Below are 16290 nucleotides of genomic sequence, written 5' to 3' on the forward strand. Positions count from 1 at the left end.
CATGTTTGGGGAGGGGGCGGGGGTAGTGCACATCCAACTGCAGGGAAAAGTGGCGACATTCCAAGGCACTGGAATTTTTGTAGTGCCCGTGAATGTGGTCTACTCCTAGAAAACAAAAAAAAATGTACAGAGGCTGTAAGTGAGCCTTCACATCCGTCAACGGTAGTGAAACTGAAACCCAAATGTAAATCTGAGCAGGCCACACGTTCTTTTGTAGCATGCTTTGACAGCATGACAAGCTAAGGAGGGTTGCAGCATGCAGTAACTGAAGACAGCCAGGCTGTAATTGCAGAGAATAAATTGGCAAAATACGATGGTGCCTTTGTATCAAGATTACGGTGCACATCAAATAGCCCCAGGTTGTCTAAATTAGTTCGTAGCCCTGCTGTGCTTCATGGCCCTGTGCTTCAGTGCATAATGTCCAGATTCTTTTTTTTAGATTAGACAGCGTAAGTAAAAGCAGGCATTTTGTGTTGTACAGGAGTATCTGTCCCCACGGTTGGCCTCTTCTAGCACTGCTAGTTTATCCGTGATCAACTGTAGCAGCACCGAATCCCTCCCTCTGCTATCCAAAAAGAACCCATGTCAGCATGCTACCGAAGCGTGAGTGGACGGGGCTGCAGCACCACGTGGGCCATTGTGGGCCGTGGCCCAGGGTGGAAGTCCTCTGGAGCTTAACGGGCTAAGGCAGGTTTGGGTATGCACCATACCAGGGAAACAGGCACTGGATAAGGGGTGCAAGAAAACATACAGGCAGTCCAGAGCAACACTTTCAGCTCCGAAACATGCTAAGTATACGGCATGCGCACACATAAGCATGACATAGAAGTACGATTTCTGTGGCAGAACACAGGGCAGTAGCTTTCATTGTCGCGTCACCTGTTGGTCCGCGGGTGCAAGCACCACTCCTACCAAGCAGAAGCATGGGCTTGAGTTGCAACATGCTTGGGCCAACCTAGATGAACCACCCAGTCCAGTTTTCAGTCCAAAGATTACCAGCGGGAGATGACATGCAATTTGAATGCAACTGTAGTGCATACCGTAATCACAACAACACATTTATTCTTAATGATACTGCCATCTTTTACCAAAGCTGTAATTGTTTTGAAAATACTGTAGCCATCACCTGTACAGCTTTAAAAAGAAAACGTGTTGGTGGCGCCATTTACTGGGTAAAGTTAGAATCAAAATCAGCTCTAAATATTTAGGCAAGAAATGTATAAAATACGTAGTAATTACTCAATAACCTACACTACCTTGCCCAGCACAATTTTAGAAGCCTAAAAGCATTTTGCGAGCTTAGAAACTAATACCCCTGCTACACTAGGGTCCAAATGTCATTTGAACCAAATGTCATTTAACTCAAATGGGTTGCTTCGAATGCCATTCAGAATCCGCCGTGCTACACTACAATTTCGATGGCATTTAAAAGCTTTCACAACTGTTCGCTGTGCTGTAGTGGGGCTGTTGTTGCTCCGTTTCGTTTTCGTACACTAAAACAACAATCAAACTTAGGAGCAGTCTGAGGCAGTAAAATGATATCAAATTAGAAGACACACCAGTTTTGACTCTAACGCGGTGGCTGTTTGCGTTGTTTTTTTTTTTTTGCAACTGACCCACTGGTTTTGAGAGTATGAAAATTAAATATGTTGATTTCGTATTTTAAGTACCGAAGTACCAATAGTGACCAAAGTTCCACAAACAATATTTTGTTTGTTTTACGTACGGAAGTATTACATTTTTTATTGCCGATCGAAGACGCTGCGTCCGAGAGTGCTGGAAATGGCATTTGAAATCTTAAATGTCTCTCTCGGTGCTCATTTGGCTCGAATGTTATTTGAGCCAAATGGCATTTGAAAACCTAGTGTAGCAGCACAACTTGGCATTTGAGTCAAATGACATTTGGTTCAAATGACATTTGGACCCCAGTGTAGCAGGGGTATTATCGGAACTGTTTGAGGTGGGCAAGGCTTAGCACGAGTATGGATGGCAATTTTGCTCGCTCATCTCAGCTTTATTTAGCAAGAAACACGTAATAAACAGCATCAAGTAAGATGACTTTCATAGGCTGTACCAAGCGTAAAGTGCCGAGCGCACTGCGTTTGGTGTATTTCAATACGGGACGGTACACTTCGTCTGCTCAGGAAGCTCACTGGCGACGGTAAAGCCTGTGCCGGTAAATTACCGTTCACGTTAACTCTCGCGCATGCGCAGTCGACTCCCGCCAATACGGTAAATGGTAACGTAAACACGGTAACGCTATTAGAGAGTTATAGCAGATCGGAAAACGGTTCCGGTACGGTACACGGTAGCCGCTACGGGACCGTACCGGGAAGGGACGTTTTTAGAGTTATAGCAGACCGTAGCTACCGGACACCAACCGTACCGACCCGGGACTTGGGAGCGCCATCTGCCGCCGAGTTGGGTTAACGCACCGCGTGAAGCAGCAAAATGGTTTTTTTTTTCGCCATAATTCCAAGAATTGTGATTCAAAAAGTGAATATTTGTAATCGTGAAAACTTTTAAACCCCTTTAAGTGGTTTGTGTCCACTACGTGTTTATTTTGAAAGCTACAAAGGGCGCACTAAGCCGGCCCTATCCAAGCCGTGTAAATAGACTTCGCGCTTCTGGCCTTCCTGTTCTGTGCGGTGCGGTTGTTGATGGTCGCAACGTGATCTCTTACGATTTACGTCCTGCAACCAAACGTTAGCTGCGGCCATCGTGCCAACCGGCTCTGCAATGCTCAAGAACGTCTTTCACGAGCCGCGGCTCATAGATGCGCTGCGCTGGGATGAGATAGAAGAGTTGTTTGCCCTGGAAACGTGCAAGCAGCCGCGCCGCTGCCTCTCGTCACGAGGCCTCTTCAGCGTGGACGAAGTGGACCCGAATGTTTTCAAGAAGCTTTTTCGCTTTAGGAAAAGTGACATTCACGTTTTCGCACACGCCCTAGAAATACCGAAAACAGTTATAACACCGCAGCGCGTGCGCCTTTCCGCCGAGGAAGCGCTGTGCTTGGTGCTCCGCCGTTTGGCCTTCCCGAACAGGCTGTCCGATTTGGAAGGGCTGTTTGGGCGCCACTCATCAGTGATTTCCAGTGCGTGTATTCTGGTGTACGACCACATCGTGGACAAGTTCGGACACTTGCTGGCCGACCTCACGACGCACAAGTGGCTTGGTGCCGGAAACTTGAAGGTCCTCGCGCAGGTTAGCACTACCAATTCACTCCACTAACTGTTAGTATATTGATTTGTGTGACATTTGTGTGACATAGTACTTAGCTTAAATCAATGTAGTGGGAGTGCAAGCGAAAGCAAATGAGATGCAGTTACTAAATGCTGCAAGACCAGGCTTTTCTAATACATTTAAATTGGGTGTGAATATTGTGCCGGCAGCTGGCATTTTACCTTTTCCGTATTTTGTGCCGGCAGCCGGCAGCAACCTCAACTTGCCTAACCTTACCCAACCCAATCAGTAAAGTCAGGTTCTACCCCAGCCTAACCTAACCCAACACATAAAGGCAGTTCTTGAATAAATATCCCTACCAGCTAAAGTGCCGCCTGCTGGCAATATGTCCACTTCCTTTATAATTTCTAGCTAGCACATCTTCCACTGCGCTCTTTCAATTGGTGCTAAAGTTGCTATGGTTTTTGGTTGGTTTCTCCCAGGCTGTGCATGCAAAGGTGGCCCCACTGGACAACTGCTGGGGGTTCATCGATGGCACTGCTCGAGCTATTTGTCGGCCAACTGTGCAGCAAGAGTTGTATTTTTCTGGCCACAAGAGGTACCATGTCGTGAAGTACCAGGCCGTGATGGCGGCCAACGGCATCATATGCGAGCTGGATGGGCCATTCCACGGCCGGAAGCATGACGCAGGTTGGTTAGCTTTTTTACACAATGTGCGTAGTTAGGCAAACGCACGTCAGCTGAGCTGATAATTTGAAATGTCTGCATCACCATCGGTGTGAAAAAGGCTAAAAGTGGGCTGTGGCTGTACGCTTGCTTGATTTGCGCGAGTAGAGTGCAAGGCTGAGCAAACTAAATGTCACTCTCTCGGCCCTCGATTGCGTAATGAGAATCGGGCTGCAAGACAGTTGCACTGCACAACGGTGCAGGCCAACACCCAAAATGTAATTGTCTTGCATGTATGTCTTGCAATTCACACTTTTCTTTAAAAGGGTGGCGCAGTTGTTAGTACTTGAGAAGTGGGACCTTCAAAAGCTGTTCAGGGGGTAAGCGAGGTTTCCCGTGGGACAAAACTCCGCTAATAATTTACTCACCGAACCAGTTCAAGCTTGCGTACCAGTTCGCGAACCTTTTCAGTTTGTGAATTAGCTGTAACCGGAACGAAATGAATTTACCCGAACCGCAACCGAACCGGTATTTTTTTGGTTCAGCACACTGGTTTTTACGTACTTATGCAAAATTACAGTGTGGCGGCTTACGCCTTACTTTAGTTGCAGCTTATAAAAAGAAACCACCTTTCATAACCGCTGTAAGCTTACACAGCCGATATGAAAGGTAAGACTGTGCAAGCATATTTGCCCTTACCAAGTGTTAACGTAACGTAAAGGCGTTAACGCCAAGCGTTAACGCCTGTTAACGTAACATAATAGTATTTCTCCTGTGCATTTTGTTCCAGGCATGTTGAAGGAGAGCCCACTGTACGACAATCTTCAGGCTCTCACGGAAGGCCACGAGTACGTCATATATGGTTACCCTGCTTACCCCCTCAAGAGGCTTCTGTTTAAGCCCTTCGGAGGAACTTGCCTTGCTGCACACCACAAGCACTTCAACCGAAAAATGAGCACTGTCCGGCAAGCTGTGGAGTGGGGCTTCGCAAAGATTGCTGAGTTCGCCTTTGTCGACTACAAGAAGAATCAAAAGTTGATGCTTCAGAAGGTGCCAACACAGTACAAAGCGGCCACCATTCTAGCTAACTGCCACACATGCATGTATGACAGCCAGGTGTCGGCTTACTTCGATCTTGAGCCGCCGTGCCTGGGACAGTACCTTGTGTAGAGCAGCATGGTTGAGCAAACAAAGCCTTTGGCACTGGAAGAGCATGGATGCTGCTTTTATTGTTTGTGTAGAGCAACATCATCCAGAAAACGCAGTATCTGACTCGAAAAGCATGGAAGCTATTTTCTTATTGCCTGGATAAGGCCAGAAAGAAGTTGCATCATAGCAGCATGTTGCTGATCAGCCCGTGCTCTTTCTTCCCTGGCGTGCTGTTGCGCATCTTCATACTTTCTCATCTCCAGCTGGAACCTTTGCTGGTCCAAAGTCAGACGCTGCTCAGCAAGGGAAAGTTCCCGATTGCGGACTTCGAGTTCTTTCGCTGTCCGTTGGCTGAAGTAGTCCATCGTCGATTCTTTTTGTGTCCTCTGTCCTGCAGTAAGAAAATTACAGTTGTTTAGTGCAGAAAAAATATAAACTTCTATTAATATGTTAACATTCTTGCCTCACTTCCTTTTATTTAAAAGAGTCGTGAAGAGAAGATGCATTTTCCTTTGCCAAATTATCTGCCTGCGCAACCTTTGGTAAACGTAAATCTGAACTATTTTCATAATTCGTTTCTTCTGGAATGTAGGAGACATGTTTGAAATCCTTGTTTTGTGGTTCATCTCAAGCGACCATGTGATACATCCTGTCAGCAGTGATGTTATTGGTTGCCATAAACAGTTTATATGCTCGTACCTGGTGGCATGACCGGTTCAGTTGTCTGGCAACCTCGTAGAACTCAAACCTACTGGCCGTTTGTGAGAAACTTCCCTGCTGAAGCTCACGCTCTTTTGAAGAATCGTCTTCCTTCACCTTTCTTGTATCAGGCAACAGAAAGCGCTCAAGCAAAAAAAAAGCAATTTAAACTTGTGGCCACTCGCTCAGCCTGCATTTATTAGGTGCATTCCGCAAATATTCATTGTTTACACAACCTTGCCATTTATACATTTCTGAGGAGATACAGGGAGCTGCACAGTGCCGAGGTACTCTGCAAAGAATACTTGCGCATTAAAAACATCCTGTTTTTGCATTTGTCTCGCACCGATGTGAATTCATTACCTCAGTAGCTACTCTAAACTGCAGTTCACTTATTTTTTAAGAAATTCAACATCAAAGCCATGAAAAACTGTACTTACTGCGGCTGGAGGGGCTAAGCACATCAGTGCTTGATTGCGGTGTGCCAGGAACACGGGCGTCATTTCGGTTACCTGTGAAGTGTTTGCACGTGGAGCCTGGTCACTCATTGCCTTTAGTGACTAAATGCCTGCCAAGAGCAAATGTCTCACCTATGTCGTTCTTAAGTGCGAGTGTTAAATGATTTGGCCCACCAGCTCATGCAATCTGGACCCTGCACTTGTGTGCAGGCTACACTAAGAGTAGCTGCAAGTGCGTAGATGTTCAAAGCGCAGTGTGTCCAAACTGACATGCATTTTGCTGTAAAAATAGACTACAACACTGATCAGTAAAATGTAACGAAGGAAGTGCAAAAAGCATCTACGTACGCTGCATTGGAGGCGTATACTCATCAGAGCACCTCTCTGGTGAGGCAGGGAGCACAGGCTCCAAGTAGTCGTCTGCATATAAACAATTCGTTTCAGTGCGCGTTGTTCTGCTAGAGTTTTACACAAAAATACAACTGAGGTGCTACTTAGTGTCGAGTAGAATTAAGACTACTTACCGTCGTCGTCGTCTTGTGTCATGGCCAACTCGGGTTCATCTTCACCACCTGCACATACAAACATGCTTTTTACCCTTGCCACTACTAAGCCATAGCCCACCAAAGAGTGGCTCCTTGTCCCAGCGAGTATAATTGGCATTCAGTTAATAATGGGTACCAATTTTTCCTCAGTCGTTTTTTTCTTCTAGTAATCGGCATTGAAATATGAAACACACAGGATATATCTATCATATATCCTTGTTTGTTATGCTCCAATAACCACCCATGAGTTCTCGGTTTAATTTTGCTGTCATTTAGAATTGCACTATACAATGATTCGCGAAAAGTCAGTAGCACACTTGCCAGCTATGTATCAGTGAGAGTTTTATACCCACTGCTGGCTCATCTTTTGAGGATTGTCTCTAGTTCAAACAGTCTCGTATGATCTCTTGATACAGGGAACTACGAATTGTGATATGCATTCTTGCAAACGGCACAGGCGGGGGGGGGGGGGTTGGAGACTAGTTAGCTGGCGTACTTAGAGCCAGGGCGAGCAGAGCTGGGTGCCCTGGGCGTCAAAGCCTGCAGGCTTGTTTTGAAGTCCTGCAAATGCAAACGTGCTTTTTGCGTGGCCACGTTTTAGCTGTATGTGTACCGTGGACTGTTCATTATAAAAAACAGTTGTTGACAAGTGGCCGCCGGAAAACATTCCTGGTCTATAAGTCTGTACATCGAATGGCCAGGGAAAAAACCCATTTTTTAGCACAACAGCACAGAATGCTGATTCGAAGAAAAGAGCATGTAGATAGCAACCTGCTCCCAGCGTTTCGTTCACTTTTATGAGATGCAAAGAACGAGTGCTGCAACATCTGCACTTGTTTACATAAGTAGTTGATAGTGGACTTTCATGGTAACTAGCAAATTTCACTTTGTATTAACACATACGGCATTCAAATTTCAGCAGCCAGCACAAAACAATGGTGAGATTATGTTTTCTTCAGAAAATAAACAGCTTGTACTCAGTGCGTCAGTTTCAACCTCTCTCTTGGTTCATCTTTATTTTCCCAAGATTAAATACCAACAATCCTTCTTTGCCGCATTGTTAACCGCGATTCTGTTGACTGTATGCCACGATTTCTTTCCTTTTTTGCCAATTTGGACTGATTAATAAATTGATTGATTGGTTGTGGGGTTTAACGCGTCGTTCCTTTTTTGCCGTTTTGGACTGATTAATAAATTGATTGATTTGTTGTGGGGTTTAACGCGTCGACGCAACGCAGGCGATGAGGCGCGCCGTAGTGGAGAGCTCCGGATTAATTTTGACCACCTGGGGATCTTTAACGTGCGCTGAAATCTCGCACACAAGGGCGTTTTTGCTTTTTGCCTCCATCAGAAAAGCGGCCGCCGCAGCCGGGGATCGAGCCCGCGACCTTGTGCTGAGCAGAGCAACGCCTTAGCCACTGGGCCACAGCGGCGGGTTGATTCATAAATAGCTCTTTAGATAATGCAAGCTATCCAAGTGCAATACTGCAGGCTTTAATCACCTTTTTTCTGTGCAATGCATTAATCGGTTACGTCTATGTGCAGTGGCCTACAGTGAACCCAGCTTTGACTTGGGGGGTCAGCCGCAAGCGCCCTGCCCCCAAGAGCCAGCGCTGCTTAAGACAATCACACGCGCCAATAAATGGAACCATGCCTACAAGCACTCACCATGCAAGTCCTGTATGTTGCTCTCATGCATCCTGCTGGTGCCAGCAGAACAGTTTTCCATTTCAGACAAAGGCCCTTGCTCATACATACCCAAGAGCAGGCTCCTGGCAGGAGTGTCTGTGTCTACCGACAAGAACGAGGGGGGAACATTTCTTTAGCCACTAAATATTATAATTGAGTCTATCCCCCAAATATTTGCTCCTAAATTTATTACTACAACATTAAGTTATTTCATGATAAAAAAAATCCCTATGCGCCGCCAAGCCACTGGCTTGTTAGTATTCCAAAGTTGAGTGGGGTGCAACATTTTGGTTCATATGTTCACCAGTGACGCATGTTGGCTCTGGCCTAAATACGCTTCATTGATGCCATGGTAAATTATGTTTGACAAATAACGCAACAGCATGTTCTGAATTAACCCATGCACAGCCGACATGCTGAGGCTTGGGGAACAATCCCTTCATTTCGAGCAACAAATTTCTAGCCAGGCTGTGGATGCGAGAAACTGCAGGGACAAGGATGCGATATGCTGGCTAGAGGAATAAATGTGTGCAAAAGTAGCCCCACAACACAAAACATTTTTTTAGTTAATGTGTCCGCAATCCCTTTAATTATGCCCTGTTAAAATGCCCAATTACACATTCATTTTTTTTTCCGGTAGGCGGCTGTGGCGGCTTACCAGCAAAATTGGTCGCAGCATTATACAACGAGGCTTCTGAACAATTTTAAATGAAGCATCCTGAGTCAAATGCATTGTTTTGAACCTTTAGGTTTTAAAAACAATGCATTCCAGGAGCTGGGTTTGATACAATGTATTTGACAGGCATTATCTCGGAGGATTTTTTGGCGACTACTAGCGTAAAAACACATGCGACTGAAAGAGTAACATGTTTCAGATATACATTTTAAAATTCTTTTGCATCGGTGGCACGACCACAGGGAAGCGTGATTCGACAGTACATCGTCAGCGTCCCTCAGCTGCAAGTGCCCAAGAACGTGCATGTATACGGCCTGCCCAGATTTTGCTTACCTGCGTCAGTTTCGTCACCCGGTGCGCCAGTTTCCTGCAGCATAGTACGCAGGCGCTTTTCGTACGCGCCCAACGCCAGCCTCTCCCGAGCGGACGACGCTATGGCGGTATCGCGGCGCTTGGTGTTCTGTCCGCGTCGACCCGGCGTACCTGCTGGCGAGCCCGGAGGGCCGCCAGCGCCGCTTTGGGATCGCCGAAGCAGCATTTTCGGTTTGTATCCATACTCCCTCCACAAGTCCCAAACGTCTTGCAGGAGCACATCTCTGATAGAGTATTGTTCCTCTGTGCCGGATCTGGATAGGAAGTAAAGCGCAGAAATTACAGAGCGGTACAATTTTCAGCAGTGGTACACAATTGAACATATTTGCTTACTTTCGAAGGTTCTCCCTGTCGTTTTTTATGAGGTGGGCCAGGATCGAATCGAAGCGCTCCCGCACTCCGCGCACAGTGAACGTTTTCCCCGTTGTTCGGGATACGTTTTCGGCCACTTCGGCCCACCTGGATAGGTCCATAAAAGGCCTAATGTTCACAACTTCGTTGAGCAACACGATGTCATCCGCCAAGGTGAAACGACGCCGGGTTGCCGGAACACGTGCTTCGTCGTTCGGATCCATGGTTCTTCCACACTCGTACACACAACTTCTCGCGCGCCGTAAGCTTGAATGGCTCGAGTGGGTTATCGCCGAGGGCACGATGGGAGGAAACGGAAACGGCGATGTTCTCGCGGTTTCTCGTTTCTCGCGTGAGACGATGGGACACGCTACGTCTCGGTACCGTATTGCAGAGTGGCTCCGGTTTACGGTAAAGTTGTGCGCATGCTCAGTGGCGTCCAAACGGTAGACCGTACCGTACCGGAACCGTTTTTCCGATCTGCTATAACTCTATTATTAGGCAGTTTTAGCATATCGTTACCGTGTTTGCGTTACCGTTTACCGTGTTGCCGGGAGCGGGAGTTTCCGTTTACCGGTGAAAACGGTAAGACGCATTTTAGCGTACCGTTTTTCGCTGGTTAGCGTGCGGAAATTTTAACGCAACAGACACAAAATGATGATGATACCAGCATTTTTTTGTCGAATATATGTTGAATTCCATCAATAGCATTTATTTCTCGCAGTGCTTGCTTTTTCAGTCATTATTTATAGACAATTGAGGCCCAGGAAGCCGTTGGCGGTTTCCTGATTAGGCCAGACTAGCCTATCACAAGCCAAGCCAATCTCCTGCCGTCGAGTCCGTCATGGCAGTGCCTTCTAGCAGAGTGTTGTAGCTAAGCTGCTGTGCTCCAGTTTAGAGTTCACCTTCTGCTATGGCTCAATACAGCAGCATCCTTTCAGATCCGCTGTTGATGCGGTGTCTATCTTGGCGCGATATCGAGGATGCGTACTTGTTGGAACTGGAACCGGAGCCGCGCCGCAATTTAGCAGCACGTGGACTGCTCAACGTAGCAAGGCTAGACAGCCCCGAATTTCAACGCATGTTCAGGTTCAAGAAAGTGCACTTTGAGTATTTATATTCCTGCCTCATGATGCCTGACAAGGTCGTGAGCGCGCAGCGTGTGCCGGTGCCAGGACGCGAGGCGTTGTGTATGACTTTGAGATGTCTTGCCTACCCAAACCGACTGGTCGACCTGGAGATGATGTTTAACCGGCATCTTTCTGTCATTTCGAGTGTGGTGAACCAAGTTCTGGCACACGTGGAATACCACTTCGGGCACCTGCGTTACGACCTGACTACACACACGTGGCTGAATTTGGACAGCCTGGAGCGATTTTCCGAGGTGAGAATATATGTTGCATATAAAAGAGGGGCGCATATAAAAAAAAAACCACGCAGTGCAAACAGAAACAAGCATTACAATTACATCGCTGTCTGTGGCATTACAGTGGAGAGGTGCATACACAAAAAATATAGTGCCCACACAAACAAGACAGCACTTTTCAATCTCCACCTGGACAGTTTTTACAATGCCTTCACGAACCCCAAATGCCAAAGAAGAAGCTAGACCGTTCTATTCTGGGCGTCCTACGATAGATGATAACTGTAGCAAATCAGTTGAGCTATATCCATGCACTTTGTGATTGTGGTCGGGTCACAGTGGCATGTAATGTGACAAAACAAATATTTGTCACGAGGTAGCATAATTTGTAAGTATATATTGTCGAACAGTATTCGCCAAAAATTTTTTTCTTGGCTGTAGCGTGTGCCAGCCCAATTTCTGTTTTAAACTAAGCATGCTTTGTCGTCTTGTATTACTTTCAAAGACATATTGCACAGATAGTTTACCAACTTGTCTAATTTCACTTCACGCAATGCTGTTGGTAGATCCCACACAATACTGATCTAACATATTTATGCACTAAACTTTGGGAAATCTAGTAGAGTTTTCTCATGCTCCTGCGTAGGAAAGCCTTTGAGACAACAGAAGCTAGACTAAACCCCCATTTCAACAGAGTAACTTTACCAAAGTACCAAGTGCTTTTACCAAAGTGCCACGCTGTGCCAACCGATATGCATGCATTTTAGATCAGATTACTGCAAGCGTGCTCATGGCTTATTCTGCTTAAAATGAACTGGAAAGTTGCGGATCCACACCCAGGCGAGCAGATGCAAGAATTATTGTGATTGAAAATGGGGCTCCTCAGACAATTGCTATCATTGCTATTTCCAGGCTGTGCATGCCAAAGGTGCCCCCCTCAAGAACTGCCGGGGATTTGTCGACGGAACAGCCCGCCGAATTTGTCGGCCAACGGAGGAGCAACAGGAACACTTTTCAGGCCACAAGAGGTGCCTTGTGCACAAGTACCAGGCAGTGATGTGCCCGAACGGCATAATTTGTCAACTGGATGGGCCCTTCAGGGGGCGGCGACATGACGCGGGTGAGCATGGTTGGGACTTTCGTTACAGGGGCCATGAAAACAAACTAACTTTGTTCATCTTACTAGCCTTTAGTAACTCACTTATCTCCAATACACCTACAAGATACATATTTTTAACCGTACAAACTCAGTATTTCCCCCTCCCAATTTACACAGTACTGCTGTTTCCACAAGCTGGCAAGCAGATGGTGGGGGGCCTAAGCAGTTTTTGCTACTTGGTGAGCATGCATTATTAAAAATTAAGCGCGAACTTAATTTTCAACGATGCATGTTCACCAACTAGCTCGACTCTCCATTTTAGTTTACCTTTAAGATTAAAGCCACCCCTCCTTTTTGCAGCTTTTGCTAAGGAAAAAAATTCCTGCGTGGCAGGCTTGAAGTCGGGAAGGCTTGTCAGTAGCCAAAAGGTGCATCAACGAATGATAGGTACTACTTCGTAAAGCCTGCCAGTGAGCAGCTATACTATTCAGGTAGTGAAAAAATATAAGAGCTGTTCATTTCGGGTCAGTAAACTGCACATGCACTAGTCAATGAAAAACGGAAAGCAGGCTTCCACCCAGTTTATTGGTAAAGGCAAAAAAACAGCTCCACATTTTTGCTGAGCCCGTGTGTTAGGTACCCTAAGATGCAAGTTGTGACAAGAAAAGTATTTTAGATACGAAAGTTAATATGCACCGTTCGAGCCATTCAGGATAGGTACAAGCCGACCAAATTACATCTTAACACATGATTTTGCATTGTGCTTGCGTTTGTGTTACTGGCCGTTTGTACTGGCTTCTGTATTTCAAGAATCCTTGGGGAGACCCGCCTCTATGACAACCTGGAAAAGGTCACGATGGGTCACCCATATGTCATTTATGGCGATCCCGCATACCCTCTCCGGCCGCTGCTGTACAAGCCCTTTGGAGGTGCCAGCCTGCAGCCCCATGAAGCCTGGTTTAATAAGCGCATGAGTGCTGTCCGCCTGGCGGTGGAATGGGGTTTTGGGAAGGTGGCAGCGGAATTTGCATTTGTTGATTTTCACAAGAATCAAAAAATGAGCAGGCAAAATGTTGGGCGCATGTACAAGGTCGCCACACTCCTGGCAAATGCACATACATTCTAACTTTACCAAAGTACCAAGTGCTTTTACTAAAGTGCCACGCTGTGCCAACCAATATGCATGCATTTTAGATCAGATTACTGCAAGCGTGCTCATGGCTTATTCTGCTTAAAATGAACTGGCAAGTTGCAGATCCGCAGCCAGGCGATCAGATGCAAGAATTATTGTGATTGAAAATGGGGCTCCTCAGACAATTGCTATCATTGCTATTTCCAGGCTGTGCATGCCGAGCTGGCACAAATGACATCACAGGTTCTCTTGTTACTGTAGCCAAGTTAGCATGTACTTTAATTTGGACCCACCAGCCCTTGACGAATACCTTGTTCCATTCTCGCCTTCAAATGTGTAGTTGCCCGTACCAGAGCTCCGTGTAGGTTATAAAGGGGGTCAAAGGGGCATTGTTACAGTTCCCAAGCTCAACACATTTAAACATGAAGGGGCCATGCTGACAAAATACGAGTTTTTGTTTATTTGAAAGATTTCATGTTTTACCGTGCCCCCAGTGCTTGTCAGTAAGCAAACAATGCTTTATTCACTGAGAAGTTAGCCAATTTAGGTTGAAATTTTGATTCTCCCACCAAATCATGCGTTTTCATGACATATGCAATGACATCACATGAATTGGTCTTCAAGTTACTGTTTCCTTGTTTCCTGTTAGTCAACCTAGATGCCGCTACCATCTAGGCAGAAGGCAGAAAACGGTTGCCGTTTTGTGCCTTTGCTTTATTTTGACCGTATTTGTACCTGGCTTGTTTTTGTTAAGGTATAACATAATGGTTTCATGAAACCTGGTGTTCACTCGACAAATACGGTCACGTAAGACACAGTTGCTTACGCCACCCGGCCAGTGTCATCTCAGACAACCCCATATAACCACAGTGCTGTGCAGCTAAAACATGCCTGGTGCGCGCAGTACCAACAGCAGTAGGCATCAGTACTGCTGGGTTTACGTGTAATTTCTTACCTTCCGCTGTTTACCCCACCATTTTTACTGCTGTAAAAACAATGTGCCCTAATTGTAAGCGCAAATAGCTCGTTCGGCAACCTTATAAAAAGCCCTGCCTAATTTACGTTTGCTTTTGATTCCGTCAGCCAATTGCAGAACGTTTGCTTTTGATTCCCTCAGCCAATTGCAGAGCTGGCACAAATGACATCACAGGTTCTCTTGTGGGAAATGAGCGAGTGGGCCCTTCCCTTATAGGAGCGAAGCCTCTTAGCGGCGTCGTCTCATGTAGTCATGGTACTAAAACACCGGGAGACTTGTTTTCCAATGCCTCGCGCTAAATACGCTCCGTGCTTCAAAGACTTTTCCAGCAAAGCTGTATACCTCTTACTCCCACTGCATGCTTCGCCCATCCCCAAATTTGACGTTAGTGGAGATGGCCCAGGATTTTTTTCTTCCTTGATTACAGAGCTTATTTGTGCGAATTGGTGTTAGTAGGATTTTAACGAGGCAATCTTTCGAGTGAACGAAACTTGTTTTGTCTACATGGCCCCTTTAAGCATTTACATGGGCATTTTGAAAATACCTTCTGTACTCCTTTACACCGCAATTCTGTGGCACTGTACTTGTTTTTTTCTTATGCTCTTTCCATGTGTGCTGTATTGTGTACCAACAAAAAATAAAATTGCTCGTACCTCGTTTTCAATTTTTTTTTGTTTTGCCCACTAAACTTTTCATAGCTGATCAACATTGCTCACCACTAGTCACAAGAATTTGGCACTTCTAGAGCACCTTAATTGTTCCAGGCCATGCAGGCCAGATGTAATGACGAGCGAGTATGGGATAGTGGACCACGCACTCAACGTGCCAGTGACACGGCATGATTACATCAATGCAGCTGCATCGCACTTTAACCATCGTCGTTCTGCCAATTTTAGCGAAATAAAGTCTGGCCACAGCTGATTAACCCCCTACCCCTCCCGGCATCATCTCAAACACCTGTAGAAGGGCGTTTTTCGCAAAATATTAGCCTGCATCTTGTCATGGTGGCAAGCAAGCACGAGATGGAATACAGAGCCATGGTTGTTTAGGCATTTACTTTTGAATCTTTTCAATGAGGCTCTCGATGAGCCTCAGCTGCGCTTCTTGGTACGCGATGTGCGAGCGCCGCTCTTCAGCACTAAGGCGGCGCTCCTCCGCTAGGGCCTCCCGCTCCTTTTTGCGTTCACGCATGTTTTCTGAGTGCTTCAACATCTCGAAGTCAAGTCGGCGCTCCTCCAGCGCGAGCCGCTTGCATTGGGTCTCCTGCTCTCTCTTGTCTCGTTCATCCAGAATGTCGCGGGTGGTACCGTGCCTTTGTATACCTGCACAGAATAGACAAGAATAAATACTCATACATGCAATGAGTATTTTTCACCTGAAAAGTAAACAAAAAGTCAGCTGTAGAATAAAAAAATTAAAAAATAGTACATGCTAACTAATGTGAGCCACAAGGGGAACCTAAGTGCAAATTACTGAAAGTTTGAACAGAAGTGCAGAACAGCACAGTGACTGGGAAGCACCAGGGCATGTCAACAATCTAGTGCTACAATGCATTCCAAAGCACACGCCAGTGCCTAAGAAATAAGAATCCCCCCGTATGGTGGGCTGTGTAAACTGGTGAAACGTGGAGAGAACCTCATTACGATTGGCAGATGAGGCCTTCGTGATTTGCTTTCGCTGGACTTTGTAAAACCAGCACACGTGGACTGTGAAAGCGCGGTACGTGCATCACCACGCAGTTACAGTAGGCTTGGTAGCATTTCTTTTTTAACCCGCAGTTTACAATACTTGTGCTGGGTGCAAATGTTATCTGCTAGAAGTTATGGGAACAAGGCTAACTGCAGTCAGTCGAGGGGCTGACATCATTCCTCCTCACCTCGTGGTGGAGTGGTTCGGCTGTTGCCCGGGTGGATGACCTGCAGAGGTTGCCTT

At 46.2% G+C, this 16290-nt stretch overlaps 1 protein-coding gene across 1 annotated transcript; it reads left to right on the top strand.

The window, feature by feature from the left end:
• The first annotated feature begins 10701 nt into the window (after positions 1 to 10701).
• LOC144166971 (uncharacterized) lies at positions 10702 to 13430 on the top strand. The gene is made up of 3 exons (XM_077696401.1): positions 10702 to 11172; positions 12064 to 12275; positions 13061 to 13430. The coding sequence occupies exons 1-3, from the start codon at positions 10702 to 10704 to the stop codon at positions 13374 to 13376; spliced, it is 999 nt and encodes a 332-aa protein (XP_077552527.1). The 3' UTR covers positions 13377 to 13430.
• Positions 13431 to 16290: the final 2860 nt, after the last annotated feature.

The sequence above is a fragment of the Haemaphysalis longicornis genome, unplaced genomic scaffold (assembly GCF_048455015.1).
Source record: "Haemaphysalis longicornis isolate Haplotype H1 unplaced genomic scaffold, Haemaphysalis longicornis Haplotype H1 scaffold_2, whole genome shotgun sequence".
NCBI lineage: Eukaryota > Metazoa > Arthropoda > Arachnida > Ixodida > Ixodidae > Haemaphysalis > Haemaphysalis longicornis.

What these genes read in the sequence shown, in the direction of transcription:
- LOC144166971 (XM_077696401.1), top strand. Translation starts at nt 10,702, where the DNA reads ATGGCTCAATACAGCAGCATCCTTTCAGATCCGCTGTTGATGCGGTGT. An exon ending in GCCTGGAGCGATTTTCCGAG is followed by an intron (nt 11,173 to 12,063) that starts GTGAGAATATAT and finishes TGCTATTTCCAG; the next exon opens with GCTGTGCATGCCAAAGGTGC. An exon ending in CGGCGACATGACGCGGGTGA is followed by an intron (nt 12,276 to 13,060) that starts GCATGGTTGGGA and finishes CTGTATTTCAAG; the next exon opens with AATCCTTGGGGAGACCCGCC.